The 19,595-nt window shown below is 35.1% G+C and overlaps 3 protein-coding genes across 4 annotated transcripts; all 3 read right to left on the minus strand.

Annotated features, from left to right (window-relative positions):
• Positions 1 to 2,996: 2,996 nt before the first annotated feature.
• On the minus strand, positions 2,997 to 4,091 carry LOC144843307 (uncharacterized). Its single transcript, XM_078700102.1, has one exon. It carries the CDS (start codon positions 4,089 to 4,091, stop codon positions 2,997 to 2,999), a length of 1,095 nt encoding a protein of 364 aa, XP_078556228.1.
• Positions 4,092 to 7,696: 3,605 nt separating this feature from the next.
• On the minus strand, positions 7,697 to 14,369 carry LOC144842681 (protein FAM124A-like). 2 transcript variants are annotated; one of them, XM_078699205.1, is made up of 4 exons: positions 13,994 to 14,369; positions 11,361 to 11,503; positions 9,819 to 9,857; positions 7,697 to 8,642 (listed from the first exon to the last, which is right to left on the minus strand). In XM_078699205.1, the coding sequence occupies exons 2-4, from the start codon at positions 11,410 to 11,412 to the stop codon at positions 7,750 to 7,752; spliced, it is 984 nt and encodes a 327-aa protein (XP_078555331.1). In that variant the 5' UTR covers positions 11,413 to 11,503; positions 13,994 to 14,369; the 3' UTR covers positions 7,697 to 7,749. The 2 variants fall into 2 exon arrangements, with proteins under 2 accessions (XP_078555331.1, XP_078555332.1); XM_078699206.1 differs by lacking the exon at positions 11,361 to 11,503.
• A 476-nt stretch (positions 14,370 to 14,845) lies between these two features.
• On the minus strand, positions 14,846 to 18,014 carry LOC144842697 (centrosomal protein of 19 kDa-like). The gene is made up of 2 exons (XM_078699228.1): positions 17,932 to 18,014; positions 14,846 to 16,816 (listed from the first exon to the last, which is right to left on the minus strand). The coding sequence occupies exon 2, from the start codon at positions 16,779 to 16,781 to the stop codon at positions 16,284 to 16,286; it is 498 nt and encodes a 165-aa protein (XP_078555354.1). The 5' UTR covers positions 16,782 to 16,816; positions 17,932 to 18,014; the 3' UTR covers positions 14,846 to 16,283.
• Positions 18,015 to 19,595: the final 1,581 nt, after the last annotated feature.

Consider the following 19,595-nt stretch of genomic DNA (forward strand, 5'->3'; position numbering starts at 1 on the left):
GATAATTGTTTTTAATGGCTGAAAACCGGTTGAACAGCTCGAGTACAGCATCATAATGTTGAAGACAGGCCGATTTTCTTTAAAAAATACTATTTTGATAGATTTAATATACGTTTATACAAATGTATTGATTTGCGATGAATGGAACATTCCAATCTCTGTTCCACAAGTGTCTATTCCCTCAGGCGTCGTAAAGGCAAGTACTGTATACTCATAACAGAAATTCGATCCATTTTTTTTTTCAATCTGTGCTGCAGAGGTTGGATATAGATTTTTTTTAAACGGATAATGAGCTATGGTTTTCAGTCGCCGTATATTATGTACAAATCTTTATTATTGCAGTTAAACCACCCACATCATCACCCTTCCCTCACTGGCATGAGTAGCGTTGTAAAGCCAATAGAGGATAGGCCTACGGTGCATCACATGCCCTAAACGCAGAACAACTTTGGTGGGTAGGGTAGGAACCAACTTAAGTATGAATTGGCTCTAAGAAACAATTGAAAACCATTAGGCCCACTAATTAAGTTGAGTTAGATAATTTAATATTTATCGACGATTAAATCGAATTTATGATTTGCCCCGAATAGAGGTGGTTTTCACAAATTGTTTTACATTTATAAACATATACACGTCGTAGTGATGTATCGTTACATGTACTGTACTATTTCAATCGACTAGGACGGTGATAGTTTCAACAAAATATTACATCACAATGTTTTACTGTGTTTAGTAGTATATTATTTGTAAAACATGAAAACAATTAATATTTCGTTACTAAATGGATAAAGAATATACTTTAAAAATTGCACCCATCCTCTTCCCCATCCCTCAACCCTAATGTTACATATAAAACACAAATTAAGTTTGTTTAAATTTGACTTAAACAATTGGTTGAAGTTTCTCTTTCGGAAGTAATTCTCAGGGTGCTAATTTTAGTTGAGTACATAAATCATTGTGTCTATTTATTCGTTCCTGTAAACGACATGTATTATTGTCCTGCGGTACGTACATTTGAAATCGCCAGATTTTTAACGCTGAAATTATTATGTATTCGAGAAACATCTGTGGCCACCATCTAGTCTATATATAAATTTACGTAAGGTTAATTTTCGGTAAATCGCACGTTACTTCTAGAATATTTACTCGATGGTATATAAAGTTGGTTCGTACTTTCGGTACTGATTTTAACAACCTGATATAACCCTATTTACTAATTAAATTGAGTTAGATAATTAGTTATTGACAATTAAAACAAATTTAGGATCCACGATTTACCCCAAATAGGGGTGTTTTCCGATCGTGGTATACACTGTCTAATGAATGTCCATCTTCCATCATCCGCACACAATAATACGAGATATGCTCGCATTTACCTATCTCTTTCTACGATAATTGTTTTTAATAGCTGAAAACCGGTTGAACAGCTCGAGTACAGCATCATAATGTTTAAGACAGGCCGATTTTCTTTAAAAAAATACAGTTGTTACGATTTAATATTCGTTTATACAAGTGTATTTATTTGCGATGAATGAAACATTCCAATCTCCCAGTCTCAGTATAATTGTTTCTCATCTCATAGCCTATTTCACACACTGCTGTGTGAAGGCCTCCTCCAGCTGTTTCCATTTAGTTCTGTTCCTTGCCGATCTTTCCCATGTTGTCGTTTCCATGTACGTTGTTATGTCGTCACGCCATCTTCTTTATTGCCGTCCTCTTCTTCTTCAAACCTGTCCTCGGCTGCCATTCATTCAATCTCTTCGTCCATCTGTTGTCGTCTCTTCTGGCTATGTGTCCTGCCCATCTCCATTTCAGTTCTTTGATCTTTACCATGATGTCTTTGACTTTTGTTTTTTACCGTATCTCACTATGCTTTACTCTGTCTCGTATTGATAGATTTACCATTTTTCTTTCCATCGCTCTTTGTGTTGTTATCAATTTTTGTTCTATCTCTTTCGTTGTTGCCCATGTCTCTGCCCCATAAACTATAGTTGTTAGAACACATTGATTGCACACCTTGCTTCATAGTGACATGGGAATGTCTTGGTCGGTCAGGATATGCTTGTGCATCCCGAAGCTTCTCCAACCTGCTTTTACACGTGTTAATATCTCCTCCTCTGTGGTGTTGACCATTTTCAAGGTCTGCCCCAGGTATTTGTATTTGTCAACTTTCTCAATCTGGTGATTGTCTATTGTTATTGTCTCTTGAGTCGAGAAGTTGGTCATAAATTTAGTCTTTCCTTTGTGCATTTGTAGGCCAACCTTTTTACTTTCTTTGTTCAGGCGATTGAGCTGTTCTTCCATGTCCTTAACAGTTGTAGTTGTTAAAACTACATCATCAGCAAATCTGAGGTCTGTTAGCATCTCTCCGTTTACGTTGATACCCTTTTCTTCAAGTTCTGCCCTTTTGAAGATATCTTCAACTGCTGCTGTGAAGATCTTTGGAGATATCGTGTCACCCTGCCTCACACCTCTCTTTTTTAGAGATGTCTTAATCGATGTGTATTTTGGCGGTTGCATTTGTGTAGATATCTTCCAAGATGGTAATGTATCCTTCTTGTATTCCAATTTTCTTCAGGGCATCAAACATATCTGTGTGTTCTATCGAGTCAAAAGCCTTCTTGTAATCTATGAATCCAAGACAGACGTTCAGTTGATATTCATTTGACTTTTCGATTAGTTGGTTTACTGCTTGCAGATGGTCTATAGTTGAATAGCCCCCTCTGAAGCCTGCTTGTTCCCTGGGCTGGTTTTGATCCAAGATATGTTTCAATCGATTTTGGATTACTTTGGTGAATATTTTGTAATCATGTGACAAAAGGCTGATTGGCCGGTTGTTTTTGATATCTGCTTCGTCCTCCTTTTTGTGGAGTAGTATGACTTTCGCTTCTTTCCAGCTTTGTGGTATTTTCTAGGATTGCAGAATCTGGTTAAAAAGTTTGGTAAGTTGGATTACTACCTCATCACCTCCTGCTTTAATTATGTCACTTGTTAATTCATAAAAAAATGCCTGGTGCTTTATTGTCTTTCATTTGTGCTATGGCATGTGTCACTTCCTTCTGTAGTACAGAAGGTAGCTCATCCTTCTTCTTACTATTTGCCTTACACTTTGGTGTATCCGTTTCTGGTTTAGTAGAGCTGTACAGATCCTGGTAAAACTTGGCGCATATCTCCAAAATTTGTGATCTGTCCGATGTTAAGGTCCCATCTTCATGTCTTAGTTGGCATATTCTAGATTTGTTGCTGTCCTGTTTCCTAGCTGCATTTGGAACTCTTCCAGATTTAAGGGTTTGTAGTATAATGTCATATTTCCTTTTCCTTGTTCTTTGCCTTCGTTTCTTTCTGACTGTTTTTACCATTTCAGCATATTCAATTTTCTCGGCTCGGGTTTTGATCTCTTTTTTCCTGAGATCCTTTCTCCTCAAGTTAAGCGCCTCAATTGTTTTGTCTTCTTCTAATTTGGTGTTTTCACTTTTCTTTGTTGAGGCTAGACTTGCTGCTTCCTCTAACATTACTGTTGTTAGTTTGTCGCATCTTGTATCCAAGTCGATGTCCTCTACATCTAGACAAGCGAATCTGTTTTTCAGCTTCAGTTGGAATTCATCCTTCCTTTCTTTCAGTTTCATGATGTTGATGCTTTCCTTCTTTTTGTTGTTAATGAATTCGAGTCGTGCAAGTATGGTGTTTATGCATATTTTAGCTCTCACCAGTCGATGATCACTTGTGATGCATACCTTCGCAATGACTTCGCAGTTCTTTACGATTCCTCGTTGGCTGCTTACAATGAAGTCAATCTGATTTCTGGTTGCTTCATTTGGGCTCTCCCACGTCCAATAGCGTGTTTTGTCTTTTTTGAAGTAAGTGTTAGTAATTACTAATTTCTGTTCTTCTGCGAATTCAATGAGCATATCACCTCGTCTGCTCCTCGCTCCGACTCCAAAACTGCCCATGGTTTTCCCTTCTCCTGCTTTACGCTGACCAACTTTGGCATTTAGGTCTCCCATAACTATAGTGTATTTGCCTTTGTAGTTGTCTCTGATGGCTTTATCTATGTATTCACTACTATGTCCTCGTAGTGGTGGTAGGAGCATAAACTTGGATTACACTCATAGTATCGTCTCTGGCAAGCTGAATAACCATAGCTACAACTCGGTTGGAATATGATTTTATTTCTCTGATGTAGTCTTTAAACTTGGATGTATCAGAAATCCCACTCCTTTGGCATTTTTGTTGTCTTCTGTTTTGCCGTGATTATATAGCCATGAGCCACACTCTAATTCTGTCAATCCTGTTCCTCCTCTTTTAGTTTCTGCTAGACCGATGATACTCCAATTGAAGTCCACCAGCTCTTCCATCAGGCTTTCTAATTTGTCGTCCTCTCTAATTGTTCTTACATTATATGTACATAATTGAATTGTAGTCAGTCTTCCGCGTCCCTTCCTCCCTTCGACCTTAGAGCGTCTTTGTTTGGTTTAACACAAATAGGTAAATGTATGGGTCCTTGTGGATAAACTTAAAACATTTAGATATAGTATTGCAATACTTTAACAATACTGTAAATACGTATTAACCATTTCTGGTCGCCATTTGAATTACACATTTCTTACTGTGAGTGTGGGTACTTTTAGATATAAAAACACATATACAAATAAACTTTATTACTGTGAGTTAGGTAGGCCCTACTGTTAAATATAAACACATAATATACAAATACACTTTATTACTGACAGTTGCTTCTTAACGTTTGTACTAATTAATAATTACAACAAAAATTTAAATATCGTAAATACATTTAAAAATTGTTCCTCTTTATACCCATCCTCTTCCCAATCCCTCAACCCTAATATTATATACAAATACAAATTGGATTTGTTGAAATGAGTCCAAATCAAACATTTTAGTTGACTACATAAATCATCGTGTCTATCTATTCGTTTCTGTAAACGACAATGTATTATAATCATGCGATACGTACATTTAAAAAAACATTTGTTTACGATAAAATTACACTGTGTATTTGAGAAATATTTGTGGGCACGACGCGAGCGAAGCCAGCGTACCATCTATTCTATATATAAATTTACGTAAAGGGAAAATTCGGTAAATCGCGCGTTACTTCTAGAATGTTTACTCGATGGTATTATAAAGTTGGTTCATACTTTCGGTACTGATTTTAACCACCTTATGTAATCCTGTTTACTAATTAATTTTAGTTAGATAATTAGTTATTGAAAATAAAAACGAATTTAGGCCTTACTGTTAGATATCTAGGCCCTAAACACATAATATACAATTATTTTATTCTCAAAAAATTTCATCTGGTTTCAAATGGATATTTAAAAAATAAATGTCATTTGCGTACTACTGAAAATAGCCGAAACGTAGCAAGTAAGTACTTGAAAACTGGTATAACAAAAAAGTTAACATTTATTTTATTTATTATTTTATTACTGACAATTGCTTCTTAACGTTTGTATTAAATACACAAAATATAATATAATATATATATGGTGGTAAGTCGAGTCGGAAAAATAATAATGAAATGTGTAATAACATTGCAGTAATAATTATTCCTTAAAGTTATGAAATAATTAAATTAAATAATACGATAGCTCGATTTTTCAAAAGTGCGACAGCTGTTATTTCAAAGGGCGACATACTATTACAAAGTTTGACAGCGACGACAGTACATGTCCTAGACTAATCACAAATGATGGATTATTCGAAGTCTCGCCTGCCATTGGTCAACTCGCTGTGTTGCGTCCTAACTAGTTGGAATCCAGAGTTTTTCGGAAACTAGAGATAGGTCAGATGCAAGGGGCTACCCGTATATTTATAGATGTTGTGCCGCTGCAAAATAATTAATAGATGAAGGTGTTAGCAAAATGATCAGGTACAATTAATTGCTAACATGCAACGTTTATTGAAGGCATGGTGAAGGGATTGTTTTGATGTTGCACATAATTTTGTGTTATGTTCCTCCTGTGCTTGGAGGATTTTGGTGGTGAGAGGATACATTGGCCATACCGGGAATGCATCCTCTCACCTACTGATTTTAATGTTAAAAGTGAATGTTGGGATATAGTGTCTGTACTCACATATTTTGGTCATGTATGTGGCATCGTTGGTTAGTCTAATAGTACAGTACATCTATCTGTCTGACGGCTTAGTTTTATCAACTATGAACTTGTCTTGATAAAAACATAAATAATAAAACTCGTCCTAAATATTGAAAACCTAACCCTCTAAATAATCTCTCTCAAACTAAAAAAAATATTTAAAAAAAATGATCCTGCAACCCCCTGGGCCATAGCCTCAATACAAGAAAACTGAGCCATCCAGCTCGTCGATTCAATCGGGTTTAACTTTGTATATGAATGAATAAAACATATTATACTTAAGTATTTTAACCGAACAATCAGCTTGATCATTTTCAACTTTAAACTTTGTATGGGTGACATTTCCGAACATCCCAATGCTTCCGAAGACGTTTCTTCCGAAAACATGCCGAAGATTACGTTCTCTGTGACGTCACAGCTAATTTAAATAAAATCTTAAAATTCACTTTTTGGCCCAGATATACTGTTTCGTATGATTTCCAGCGTTTCCCTACGAAAGTATTGAGTGTGTCCCGTTAATTTCTAGCAGAGTTATATATATAAAGAGTTACGACATTGAAAATTAGAAGCCATTTTTGTGTCAAAGAATTCGCACGCTGAGGGCGCGCGCGTCTCTTTTGTATAGCGTTTTCCTATAGTTCATGCATTATTTTTAGATTTTTTTGTCTATGAAATAACGCTTATATTCCGTTTTTATTTTAGTAATTAATTTTATTAATGGTATTAATTTGGTAACATATATATATTGTGTCTATAATAACAAAAGAATAAATGCTAGGGCCTACATGCAAGTCAGGATACATCAAAGCATGAACCAATACAAAAAACACACAAATTCACCCCTCTTTTTATACAGTATATGGCTCTCTGTGTGTTTTTGACACAAACTTTCAGAGACTCGTTCATCATTTCATTTGTAATAATTTGCCATTATTATTTTATTATTGTTCATACCCTATTCAATATATTAACAAATATATCCACGACACTTTATTATTTTATTTAGTCATCAAAGCATGCATTATGAATTGAAAATATTACATAATTGTTATTAATAGGACGTAGTTATGGGATGTTTCGTTCCAAAATCAATCAATCGAACTTTATAATGTACTAGCGCACGCGCGCGCAATATTCTTTGCCGCAAGTACTTCTGTACGCTGTGCACATCGATATTTCACCGTAAAATGTGCAATTACATTTTTTTAAATATAAGAAAAAGTTTAAAGTATTTTCTTGCTCCTATACTTTACATGCATTAACGGAGACAAGTTTGACACAAATTGATCTGCATATCACGTGACTATAATCCAATGTCGTAACTCTTTATATATATGGCTCTGATTTCTAGTCGTGTACAGCGCCACCTATTGGTGGTTCCGGGGACATTGCGTCAACCAAACTACTATCACTGTTTCATTGCTTTTCAAAACATTTATTGAAATAAAAGTAGGTATTAGAATAATTTCTGTTTTTAAGTGTTGGATTTTTAAACTACATTTTAAGCACAACTTTATAATGGGTGAAATAGAGTCTGAATATATTATGTCAAACTATATATATATTTTTTTTCAGCTTTAATAAAATTACTCACAAACGGAATGTAATATTGTACAGTAATATATAAACCTTACGAATCAGTGTCATCAATAGATTCAAGTTTCTTTTTGTTTGAAACAAATCGTTTTGACTTTGATTTTGTTGGGGAAAGGAGCGATTGCAGAACATCTATTGAAGTTCGTCGAGGTGTTAATATAGGAATAGACTCATTTTTTGTCACCAGTAAAAGTGTTACATTTCCATCCGGGTCAGTAGTTTGCAAACGATGAGAACTTATTGGTGAACAAGCATTAGGTAAGTTATCCATAAGTTTGTCAATGTTCCGCACTTTAAACTGCAAAAATGCAGAGTTCAAAGGTCGTGGATTAAACCTTCCCGGTGTCTTCTTTACAGCAAATTGAATATCACATCCACTTTTTGTATGAACCGTGAAAATGCAGAAATTGTTGTCGCGTTTAAACGTAGGATCTTTATTAAGAACTAACGTATAAAAGTTTATCATTTCCAGAAACGTATTTGCGGAAGAATATATCATGAATCTGACAAATCTTCTTCCGCAATGCACTTGACGCACAGCCCATAACGGCGTGTCATGCGCAGAACTATAAAAGTGTTGCTCATTTGGGTGACACGTCGTGAATTGATGCAACATGTCGGATGTATGGTGATGCTGCCATGGAGGTTTTGAAAGGTAGTCTTGCAATTCTGATATCAGTTCCGAATCCAGTTTCTCGTCTAGAAGTAGTAAAACACAGAGTGGGGCTACCGCATCCGGTTTTTCAATCGAGTTAAAACATTCGCTCGCTCTACTTCGTTCAGCAATGTTAAATAGCTGAAACGAAGGATCACACCATTTTACCAGTGGTGTAGTCAAATTCCGAAAATCATTACTGCCCTCAGGATCCGTTATAAAATGCATAGTCATTGTAAAAGGATCGGATTCCTCGTTTGGAAAATAGTCATCTAAAATAAAAATAAATATAGGCTTAATTAGTTGAGCACTATATTACATTTCAGCATTAGGCTAGGGTCTAAATATAGGCTTATATAATAACAGATATCGGCTTTTAAATCGGTAAAATATAAGATTTGACATTCCCTCGGGAATGATATTTTGTTCGAGGGAATATATTTCCTCGAACAAAATATCATTCCCTCGGGGATGTCAAATCTTATATTTAACCTCTAAGCAGGCAATATCTGTATAATATTGCATGTTTATAATATAATATCCCCATGAAACATACTGTACGTGTCTAAGTCCCGTGACTATAGTTGGCTCTATTTTTGTTTTTTTGTTGTTGCTCTGTAATTATTACTATCTTTAATAAGTTTTCATTAACGCTATATTTCAGAAATAAGGTGCTCGACGTAACTAAAGTTGTTCGTAATGCTTGCGCACGCGCAGATCGATTTGTTTACAAAGTGGGCGGAGCTTGCGCGTTTCATGTTAGGAAATAGCGTTAAAGTTAACGTTTACGTTACGTTGTGGGCGGTGAGCGGTTTCGGCAGAATAGATGGGACGTTTACTGAAGCCCTTCAATTTATTAGTCTGTAGATCCAGCTAGGCACTGATAGCATTGTCATTTTTTCAGTAGGCCTAATAGGAAACATACTGTACGTGTCCCGTTACTATAGTGGGCTCTATTGTTGTTTTTGTTGCTCTGTAATTATTACTATCTTTAATGAGGGTGGCAATATCCAGTCCCAGTAATGGAACTGATAATTAAGTGACTCGATAAAACATAAAAAAACAAACATTATAAAATAATCATAACAAGTTAAGTAAAATAAAATATCTACCTTAAAAGTTAAAATCGTTAATAATTGTTGAAAAATAATTATCTAGCATTATTGAAATCCTATTACGCACACACCACCCATACATGGTTGTGGAAACGTGTACAAGAGTTAAGATATAGATAACAAATCTTATCCATTCCATTCCTTTTTAATACATTCTTCATATAATTACACATTATTGTGTAACACAATATAGATATACCATTAGAATCATTACTTAAAAATACAAAATATATGTCTATTCTGTGCTCTCTTCAATGGTTAACATTAAATTAAGTTAATTGAACTACAGCATTTAATGCAAGTAGAAGTCAATTAAATGAAATATATACTTACTACTGCTGTTGATCCATGCAGCTGTCATTCCAACAGAATCTGAAGAACATAAATAGAAGTGGTAAAACAATTTCTATCTATAATATCTATTTACAAAATAAGTTGTAAGCCTAAATCGGTTAAAAAACATACAAATCATTCACGTAAGATGGAGTCATATTTAAGCAGAGAACGTTATGTTCATTCCATCTATTTTAAGGTTTTCCCTCTTAAATGTGCATTTTTAATTACATTTATTTATTCAAATGGAAGAATCCACAACTACGATTCTTTTCATAGTGTTTTTAATTCATAGAATGGTCTATTAATTATATGCGTTTTCCCCTTGCATATTGTGAATAAAGTAACTGCCGAGGGTTCCATTTTTGTGTCCACCCATCTCAGGTTGGTCTGTATTAGAATATCCATTCCATCCCGTTTCATCACTTTCATGTTGGTTATCTTGTCCTTCCATGAGTTAACAATGACGATCGGTGTCTGATTATGCATCATGCTTGGATTTTATTTACATGTAGGCCTACTCTTTAAGTCTCAGTGGGGGAGCCAGTAGGTCTAATGTCGGTTCTATACACTAATTACACGATTATTCCACACACTTTTCATCAGGTTTCCCTAACATAGCGCTCGAGCTTCCCATTAGTGAAAGACAGTTTATCGTTCAGCCTATCATTCTATAAAACAGTCCTTACAAATTCAACTACATTTATTTTAAATCTTCCACACATTGTGTGAACTTATAGAGCATCTGCCGGCGAAAAACAACACTTCTTTACATATAAATCACTTCATGACAAATCATCATTATTACAATCAGTCAGTAAAAGATCTCTTAGGTCGGCTACTAGTAGGCTACATCTGTTCTTTTCGTTCCACCCAGTCGCCTGGAGACCTAAGGTGATCGAGCTTTGGCAGCTAAGTTGCAGCTCCTAAACTGTGGAACAATCTTCCTAATTCAGTTCATAATGCACAATCTATTGAAGTTTTCAAACCACTTTTTAAAACCTATGTAATTCAATCTGTTTTTCTCCCATCTTCATGCGATTTGTGACATTATGTATTGTTAGAAGCGCTATATAAATGTGACACTAATAATATTATTATTCTATATACTACCCAGTACCAAAGTCCTAATATTGGCTTTAAGTTGTCACATTGAACAGTCAGTCAGTGTGTTAAGTATACCGTATACTAAAAAACATCTAAGCTCTGTCTACACTAACACACTAGTTTGACAAAAAAGTGTGATGTGCACAAATAGCCTATGATAATATATAATAATATAAATAATAATATAATAAGACGTCATCATGTCCATATTATGGGCACATGACATTCTTTATGACATACAGTTTGTAGTGTAGACTGAGCTTACGGATTTTTTTCAAATACAATCTTGGTGGTGAGTAGGCGCCACACACATCCTTATTTCACCCCGTACTGAAAAGCCTCTACCGATACTGCCGAACCAATATATCTTATTAGGCCTACAGAAACAATTTACAATACATATTCTTTATTATCAACAGGAATAAAATGACTTACATGATGGTGCTGATGATAATGTATGTGGGTAGCTTCTAGGCCTAGAATACATCACTTTAACCCTCGGATAGAATAGTTTGTAAATGTCTTTGTTGTGACATTTCCATTGTAAAATGTACTAGCACAAACGTTAACGTGTCGAGCTTTGAAGAATAAAATCAATACTGGACACTCAATCAAAAGGAAAGTAAACATACTGTAATGGTATGCTTTGATGCTACGTAACAAATCCATGTTTCATTATTTTAAAAATGCACATATTATTTCCTTATTATTGACAAGTTATTTCAAGTAAGTATGGTATGTTACAAAAATGGAAACTAATTGAGGTTTCGACACCATTTTAAAAGTAATATAGTAGTTCTCAAGTCCTTTAGAACGATTATCTTAATCGACTTTGAAGCCTCTGTTATTTGCTTTTATTAATGTTTACCTTTAGATAAAGTAGATATGGACTGTCTATCTCCTAATTCAATTGGCGTAACTTGCTTATACAATACTGTTCGATTTTTAGTGTATTAGCCGTATTAGTACTAATCCTATTATTCGAAAGGACATTGGTGTCATGTTTAGCTTTGATTAAACAAACACATAACATTAAGTTACCAAAATAGTCTTTCTTTAATATGGTCAAAATCGATATTTCGAAATGTATGTTTGCTTAAGCACATTATGCTGAACCATAGTATAAAAATGCAAACATTTAATCAACACACACAGGGCATTGATCTAATCAGAAACGCCCAAACGGTTTGTTTTCACTGGCTAAACTAAATCTAGCTCCATGATGAAGGGGACAGATGCATACCCTTCATGGAAGCTTTCGGAAAAATCTAAGCAGCTTTTTAATTTCAAGTTAGGCCTATTTAATAAAATAATTATATTTTTATACAAAATTTAAAGCTAAGCTATGATTAGTCCGAGATGATCATGTTTGGCTCTTCTTAGTATAGGAAGAGTGTTCGGTTGCATGGCCGCGCACAATAGTGACTAGCCTTACTCGTAACTGAAGTTCGTAATCTTGGTGTGCAACTTTGTTTTTTTTTTTTATTCTTCTGTAACTCGCCAATTACAGGATGGACAAACAACTTTATCATTTATCGTGATTATAAACTAAGTATCATTTTAGGCTCAATTGAAAGAGTCATGAGGCACTCGATGTGGATTGACATTGTGATTGGAAGCCAAACCAAGCCAAGCCACCAAGCTACCGCTCCACTACAACTTGATTTTCAAATGACCATGCCATCACATTATAAGCAAGATTTGCCGCTCGGCTACTTTCCATCTTTGTAAACACGACAGTATTGGACAGTTTGAACTTATTCCTAATTCTAAAAACTCATTTGTTCAGATTTTCTTTTTGGGTAATGCTTGTTGGAATTTTAGTTTATGGCCGACGTCTGTCGTGAACGACAATGTCAATTAGTTTTACATTCATTTGAATGATGGATGAAACTATAAGCCAGGACTGTTTTGTACCTTGATTGGTCCTAACATTGATGAAGGGCTTCTCTCGTCCAGTGCCCACCTTGACCAGAGGTATGGGCCAATACGGCTGAGGCAGATACTAGATGCGGTGGCTGCCATAAGAGTCAGCAGTGCTGATTTAATGCCTAACTAACAGGACCCCAGCTATATTCCCAGATGGTCTCCTATCCAAGCTCAAACCGGGCCCAACGTTGCTTAACTTGGATGAACTGACGAGAACCGGTGTTACGTGGTAAAGCAGTATACAATGCTTGTTGGAATAGCACTTTATAAATGAAACGATTTATAAATTTATTGAAAAGACATCTCCTCTCTCACTCTTTCTTCCTGACATTATCTTAGTTTATTTAGCATTAGGATGCAATTATATTTCAGGTTCTGTCGAAAATTATACGAGCACTGCCACATGCATCACAAGTACGCAAAGTTATTGATGACTTTGAAACCGGGATCTGGACGAAAGTTGCTACTATGGCCAGGCCATGAACAGAAAGGTAACATATTAATGTATAATAGTTTACTATAATATCAGCGGCATATCAGTGCATTTTAGAGGTAATAGTAACATATATCATGGATTTAATTTAATATTAATTTTCGAAGGTTGTTCTCTTGACAGTGGCCAATAGCAGGCTTACACCGGAATTATCTTTGTCAGTAAAAGCAGTCATGATTTGTATGATCTTGATAGGCCTATCACAATAACCAGCAAAGTGTAACAGGTCTAAATAGTTTGTTTTTTTATGTGTTTAGGCAATGTGGCCAAGGATTACCAATAGTGAACTAATCACTGTCCTATCAGATAGGTGGTAATTCCACTGATACAGGGGCTATTTTGTGAACCAGTTCACCGGGGTAACCCCCTACTCTTTTCGAATAATGAACTGGGTTCTTTAAAGTGCACACAGGTTATAACTGTGTACACTGGACCTACGGTTTATAGTCCTTATCTGAGAAAACTTGTTTCATCACCAGAACTAGGAGCGAGTCGGCCTCGAACCCTTGCCGATGTTGTTGGCTCTTTAGGTACGGTAAACGGCGCCCCTGCCCTAACCGCTCGGCCATTTGACTCGCGAGTGACGAATACTATGCTAATGTGAGACATTAAGTACTTTACGCCTACTTCAAATACGAACACTTACCTCCACAAGCACTATACAAAACAAGTGATTGTTTAAATTCTAAGTAAGTTAAAAACAATATCTTCTTCTGATGGAAATCATTCGCAGTCTATACCAAGTTACAACAAAATCAGCTTCGGACAATGTTTTGGCATATTTTTGTACCATAACACCGTCTGTGTTGTATTGAGCAAAGCAAATACTAATGAATAGCGAAATAAATACTGTTCTTTCTCTATCAATAATCCAGCGACGTCCTGATACCAAAGAGCAATGCAATGTGTTCACCTAGCTGGAAAATAGGCGAATACAAATATGCCATCACAATGCAACCTGATCCCGACAAAACGTTATTGTTATTTCAATGATAAAACTGCTATGAAAAATAAGTGCAATATACAAAGCATCGGTACAATAGGGAATAACCCTTGAATAGGCTATTTAAACGTCAGTAAAAGTCGCTCTGGGGTTCAGTGTTTTGACTACAGTAGTTTGGATCTACGTCTTTTAAATAACTTACCGGTTAATAGTACTGGACTAAAACCAAATATTTTCTGTCCGAATAACGTTATATTGTACCGCCTAAACTACAGATTAATGCATTATTAAAATTGAATAAATTGCGCTCAAAGAGTAGCCACTTAGGGGCACTTTTATTTATAAAAATTGTTTATCGTTGTCACTTTCTTGTACCAGGGACTGGTTTTTCTTATCAAACAATTTAAAATATCACGAAGCCGATATATGTTTAAAGTATGTTTATGGGATTCCTCATCGAACCCTTTAGTTTAAAACCCTGAGTACTAACGATTGAAGTATATGCCACGGCTGACGGTAGTTTTCCAAATAAAAAATAACATTAAAAAACAAATATAAAAACAGATTTCATTTATTCAAAACAACGACGGTAAATGATTCGCACCTCTCCTGCTATTTTAGTATTTGAACTCATTATAGAGGGATATAGAGGAGCACAAACCCTTAAAGATGTACTGTCCCCCCAATAAACATTCCTGAACTTATTTATTTTTTAAAAATATGCTATTTAATGTCACATACGGTAATAGATATCCAATTTTACAAAAAATTGGATCGAACAAAATTTATTTACCTGAAAATTTACCCTGTAATTTTAAAGCAAAAATTGTCAAATTGGCTGCCAGCCAAGGTTTGGTTTGAATTTAACCAATTATTATGACATTTTATAAGTGAAAACATTATTATTTACTTTATAAAATTAATTTATTCAAAGTCTGATTTAATTAATCTTCATTTTTTTGGGGGACAATACTAATCTTTCATTTTATTTATCAAATATTAAACAATAAAACAACTATGTAACCCATAAATTCGTAAAAGCAAGGTACTGTACTTTGTATTGTACAGTATATGTAATATCTATCTTTTTTCATTTATTTAATATAAATATTGGGTACAGAAACGAAAACAGTTGCTGGCAATTATTCAAAATAAAAACTCAAACGATGATATATACAAGTTGGCTACTAAAATATAGTCAAATCATAAAGTAATTATTTTACAAAAAAAAAGGAAAACAAACAAATGCTTATCTAATAATAACTGTATGATAATAATTAGGATAAAAAAAAATATAATTTTAAAAATATAAACTACTATAAACAATCATTGCATACCTCTTGGTGGTTATGGTTAGCACACAGCCTGGATTACTGTATTTATACTTTACTTTTAATACTGTACATGTCATAGGTCAGGGTATACAGTCCAGACTATCAACATACATTCAATCTATTCTTATTAACAACATTTAATGTGTGCTGTGACTTTAGGTCTACCAGTACCAGGGAAGAGTAAATGTTTCGTCTTATTTATTGCTGAATAGGTTTTCGACTCCAGCCTACTAAACAAATACAGCATATTACAGATACAAAAGCTCAAAGGATTGTGTTATAAATTACACTATAGAGGGCACTACACATTTCAATTGGCATATAGTATTCGATATAGGAATTTAATATTGAGAATAGTTTCCTGAACTTTTATATTTGAATGGTAATTTGTAAAATGGTTGTGTTGAATAGAAAATCTAAAGTACTTTTTTCATCTAAATAACTAACATAAATAAACATGGAAAACTAATGAAATGTTTAATATGAAAGCCAATTGTAATACCTTTAAAAGTTACAGTACAGTTTGATTCATTAAAAACTGATTATTCAACCAAAACCAATTAAGTCAACACATAAAAATGTCCTGTTTCTGCTGTGGGTTTGCAATACTAGATAGGCCTACATCAACTTGAAATTGAGAAGTTCAATTGTGTAAGATTTTAGAAGTCTGATAGATCCGAGTCTGAATCCCATGCACTCGTTTCAATTCCTCTGTTTTCCATTGCAGGAAATTCAACCTCAACATCATACTGAAAGTCAGGATCACCCGGCTTTTTCCTGTTCTTCTCGTAGCTATCATTCATTGCGGTTTTCTTTTTTTTAAGATCGTCATCGTCCAACTTGTTCAAATCCTCTTCGGGGTCAATCTCATATTGTTTCTTTGCTGTGGCTAGACTCTCCTCAAGACTTGAACCATGTAGAACTGCCTGTATTATTCTCAGTAATTTCTCAATTTGAAATTCACTGACATGTTGTAGGTATTGCTTATGTCTAGGGTTGTTCTTAAGTTCTGTGGTAAAACGACTGATATCGGTATTCTTGTTAAAGTTTCTAAGCGGCATTATTCTTTCTCTTAGCTTTTTTGAAGAATTTTCATATTTCAATATAAGCATCGGGGGTTCAACTCTGACCCCACATTTTTTTGGTGTCACTTCCATATGGAAAATTAGGTCATCATAAATTTACAAAAATGCTAAAAAAAAAAGAAGAAGTTGTATTAATACTATTATTTAGGCCTAGTATTATGCACTTGTCAAATTGTATGACCCACTATACAACAACCACCGGTAGAGGTGCATCAATTACAAATAATTATTGACGGAGGGTTGCGTCATAAAACCTAGATGTTACGTGACATCAATGGTGCTGTCAATGTCCATCACTTTACTAACCATCATATCATAAACAATATGGTCACAGTGAGTCCAAGATATCACAAATATCGGACAAATGGCCGGAGATCGTATAGTGGGTCATACAATTGACGTCATGAGTGCTTCATTTACAAATAATTACTGACGCTGGGGTGCATAAAAAACCTAGAAGGTATGTCACATCAATGAGCGATGGTGTGTCAATGTCCGTCACTTTACCACTAAAAATATCATAAAAAACATGGTCACAGTGCGTCAAAATGATAAAGGTAGGTCACATTTTTTACGCACATGTGCGTCACATCATGGTATTTATAAGGTATGACACACATCAGACAAATGACGCACCTCTTCCGGGGGTCGTATAGTGGGTCATACAATTGCATAAGTACATAATACTGAATAATATCAGTCTAGCCTACTGTATATGACACAACATGTGACAAGACACCGATGATATATTACTACACAGAACAGGCTAGGCCTACTAGGCTAGCTAGAGAGCCTTTTTCTAGTTCTAGTCTACTACTGTACTAGCTAGGCCTACTGGCTACTGTAGTATAGTAGTAGAGGACTACACTAGGCCCAGGCTAGCCTAGCTAGATAGGCTGACGGCCTAGCCGCCTACACTATCTAGGCTACCGGATCCAGCCTACTTATACTAGCTAGGCTAGGCCTAGCCTATAGAGGACAGCAGGCTAGGCCTAGCTAGGTCTAGGCTATAGGCCTAGTATAATACTGTACTAGCTAGGCCTAGCCTAGGTACCTAGCTAGGCTAGCTATATAGGCTAGGGCCGGATCCATCCTAGCCTTTGTTTGCCAAAGGTACTAGAGCTAGCCTCTTAGCTAGCCTAAACCCTAAAAACAGTCCGAAATGCAGGTCGACCTACATCGTGGTTAAGTTACATCATAGAAAACTAAACTTCGTACCTACCTCCTAAAACCTAGGCCTAGCTAGACAATGACAGGGCCGCCCGAGGACGTCGTGTTTGTTGTGTTGTGTTATGTACAGTGGATAGCAGCAATCAAAACATGTGCCGCTCTTTTTCGACACGCTATGGAGGGCCATACACGCATTATAACATTTTTTTATAATTAATATATTATAGATTGGCTATAAATAAGCTCTTTGGATAATAAACAGTCAATTCAATTATATTATCAAGCGATGGACTTTTGTTATGTTATTGATGAATTTATGTAATCAAAATGAATTTATCTGAATTTGGTATATTCCATATAAAATTTATTTATTTAATACAAAGAAAATTTAGTTATCTATGAAATAAGAACATTTAAAACAAATGAGGTAAACTTAATAAGTTTAAAATCAGTATACAAAATATTGTGTGCATAGCGGCCTTAACATTCGATTTTTGTTATCCAACAAATTACACAACAATGTTGTTGTGGCTTCCTTAACTTAACTGGTTGGAACTTTTTGGTAGCTTTAACGGTGAACAGAAGATCTGGGCCAAGGATGTGCCCGATCGTCTTTATAAGTTTGGACCGATCGTCTTATGCTTTGGACCCGATAGTCTTAATCGTTGGGCCCGATAGTCTTAACATTGGGCCTGATAGCCAAGTGTATCGTTTGTAAATCCGTTCCATAGTTTATAATTAGGTTTTCCGCAAACAATGTTTATGTTTATTATATTAATGGTAGCCATTACGTGCGATTAAAAAAGATGATGATGATAGAAAATGTTTAGAGTAATAAAGGTGGTGTAAGCTAAAAAAACAAACCACATTTTGTCATTTGGTAACTGTAGATATCTGTGTCTACTATTGCAATTGTTTGGCAGAGAAAGAAATTGAAATTGAGTCTCTTTTTTAGTCTAAATGAATTATTTGTTTTTTTATCATTTTATTGTGTTTGGTATAGAAAAAAAATAATTTAATACTATGTTATGGTGAACAATTATAAATAAACGTTAACATAATTTACAAGTCCGTAAAATTACGCAATTGGTATTCTTGGGCAATTTGAACACAAAATAACACGGAAGGTGTAGGCATAAAAAGAGGAAGCCTCGCCGTGTAGTACTAAGAGTCTCAGGTCACAATACATCGATCGGCAACGCTCCTATAAGCCCCGACGTAATTACTTCACTGTCGCGCGCACTTAAACGATGCACTAGCTTACCAGCGGGGAAACCCCGTAATTACTCCGCATTACTCCTAATTTTAAATCATATTAAATTAACATTTTCGAAACTTGAAATCAGTGGTAATCTTTTTCGAAACTTTAAAAACCAGGAACTATTTTAAGCATTTTCAAAAAGCACATTACTCCATTAAAACCTGTAAAATAAAATTAAAACACAAATTATGTATATAATAGGATAAACATTATAATAATACGTGACCAAAGTAACAGCGCGTTGTTTTGGGGCGACTTTGCGATTGGGCGACTTTGTACTGGGCGATTTGTATGGGGCGAATGATAAGTTGTGGTTCACGTGGACCTGTACATTTTCATTGTTTGTAAAAACATCTCAAACGGAACTTTAAAATCGAAGACGGAGATGATTGATACTTTGTACAATTGTTAAGCTTCAATTGCATTTTTTAAGCCTACATTAAAACTACAAATCT

Source organism: Antedon bifida, chromosome 5, assembly GCF_963402885.1.
Source record: "Antedon bifida chromosome 5, ecAntBifi1.1, whole genome shotgun sequence".
Classification (NCBI taxonomy): domain Eukaryota; kingdom Metazoa; phylum Echinodermata; class Crinoidea; order Comatulida; family Antedonidae; genus Antedon; species Antedon bifida.

Excerpts from the sequence above, each read along its gene's own strand:
- LOC144843307 (XM_078700102.1), bottom strand. The coding sequence starts at position 4,091 with ATGCTCCTACCACCACTACGAGGACATAGTAGTGAATACATAGATAAA.
- LOC144842697 (XM_078699228.1), bottom strand. The coding sequence starts at position 16,781 with ATGGAAGTGACACCAAAAAAATGTGGGGTCAGAGTTGAACCCCCGATG.
- LOC144842681 (XM_078699205.1), bottom strand. The coding sequence starts at position 11,412 with ATGTATTCTAGGCCTAGAAGCTACCCACATACATTATCATCAGCACCA. Across the intron at positions 9,858-11,360 it reads ATTATCATCAGCACCATCAT|ATTCTGTTGGAATGACAGCT; the intron begins GTAAGTCATTTT and ends TATGTTCTTCAG. Across the intron at positions 8,643-9,818 it reads TGCATGGATCAACAGCAGTA|ATGACTATTTTCCAAACGAG; the intron begins GTAAGTATATAT and ends TTTTTATTTTAG.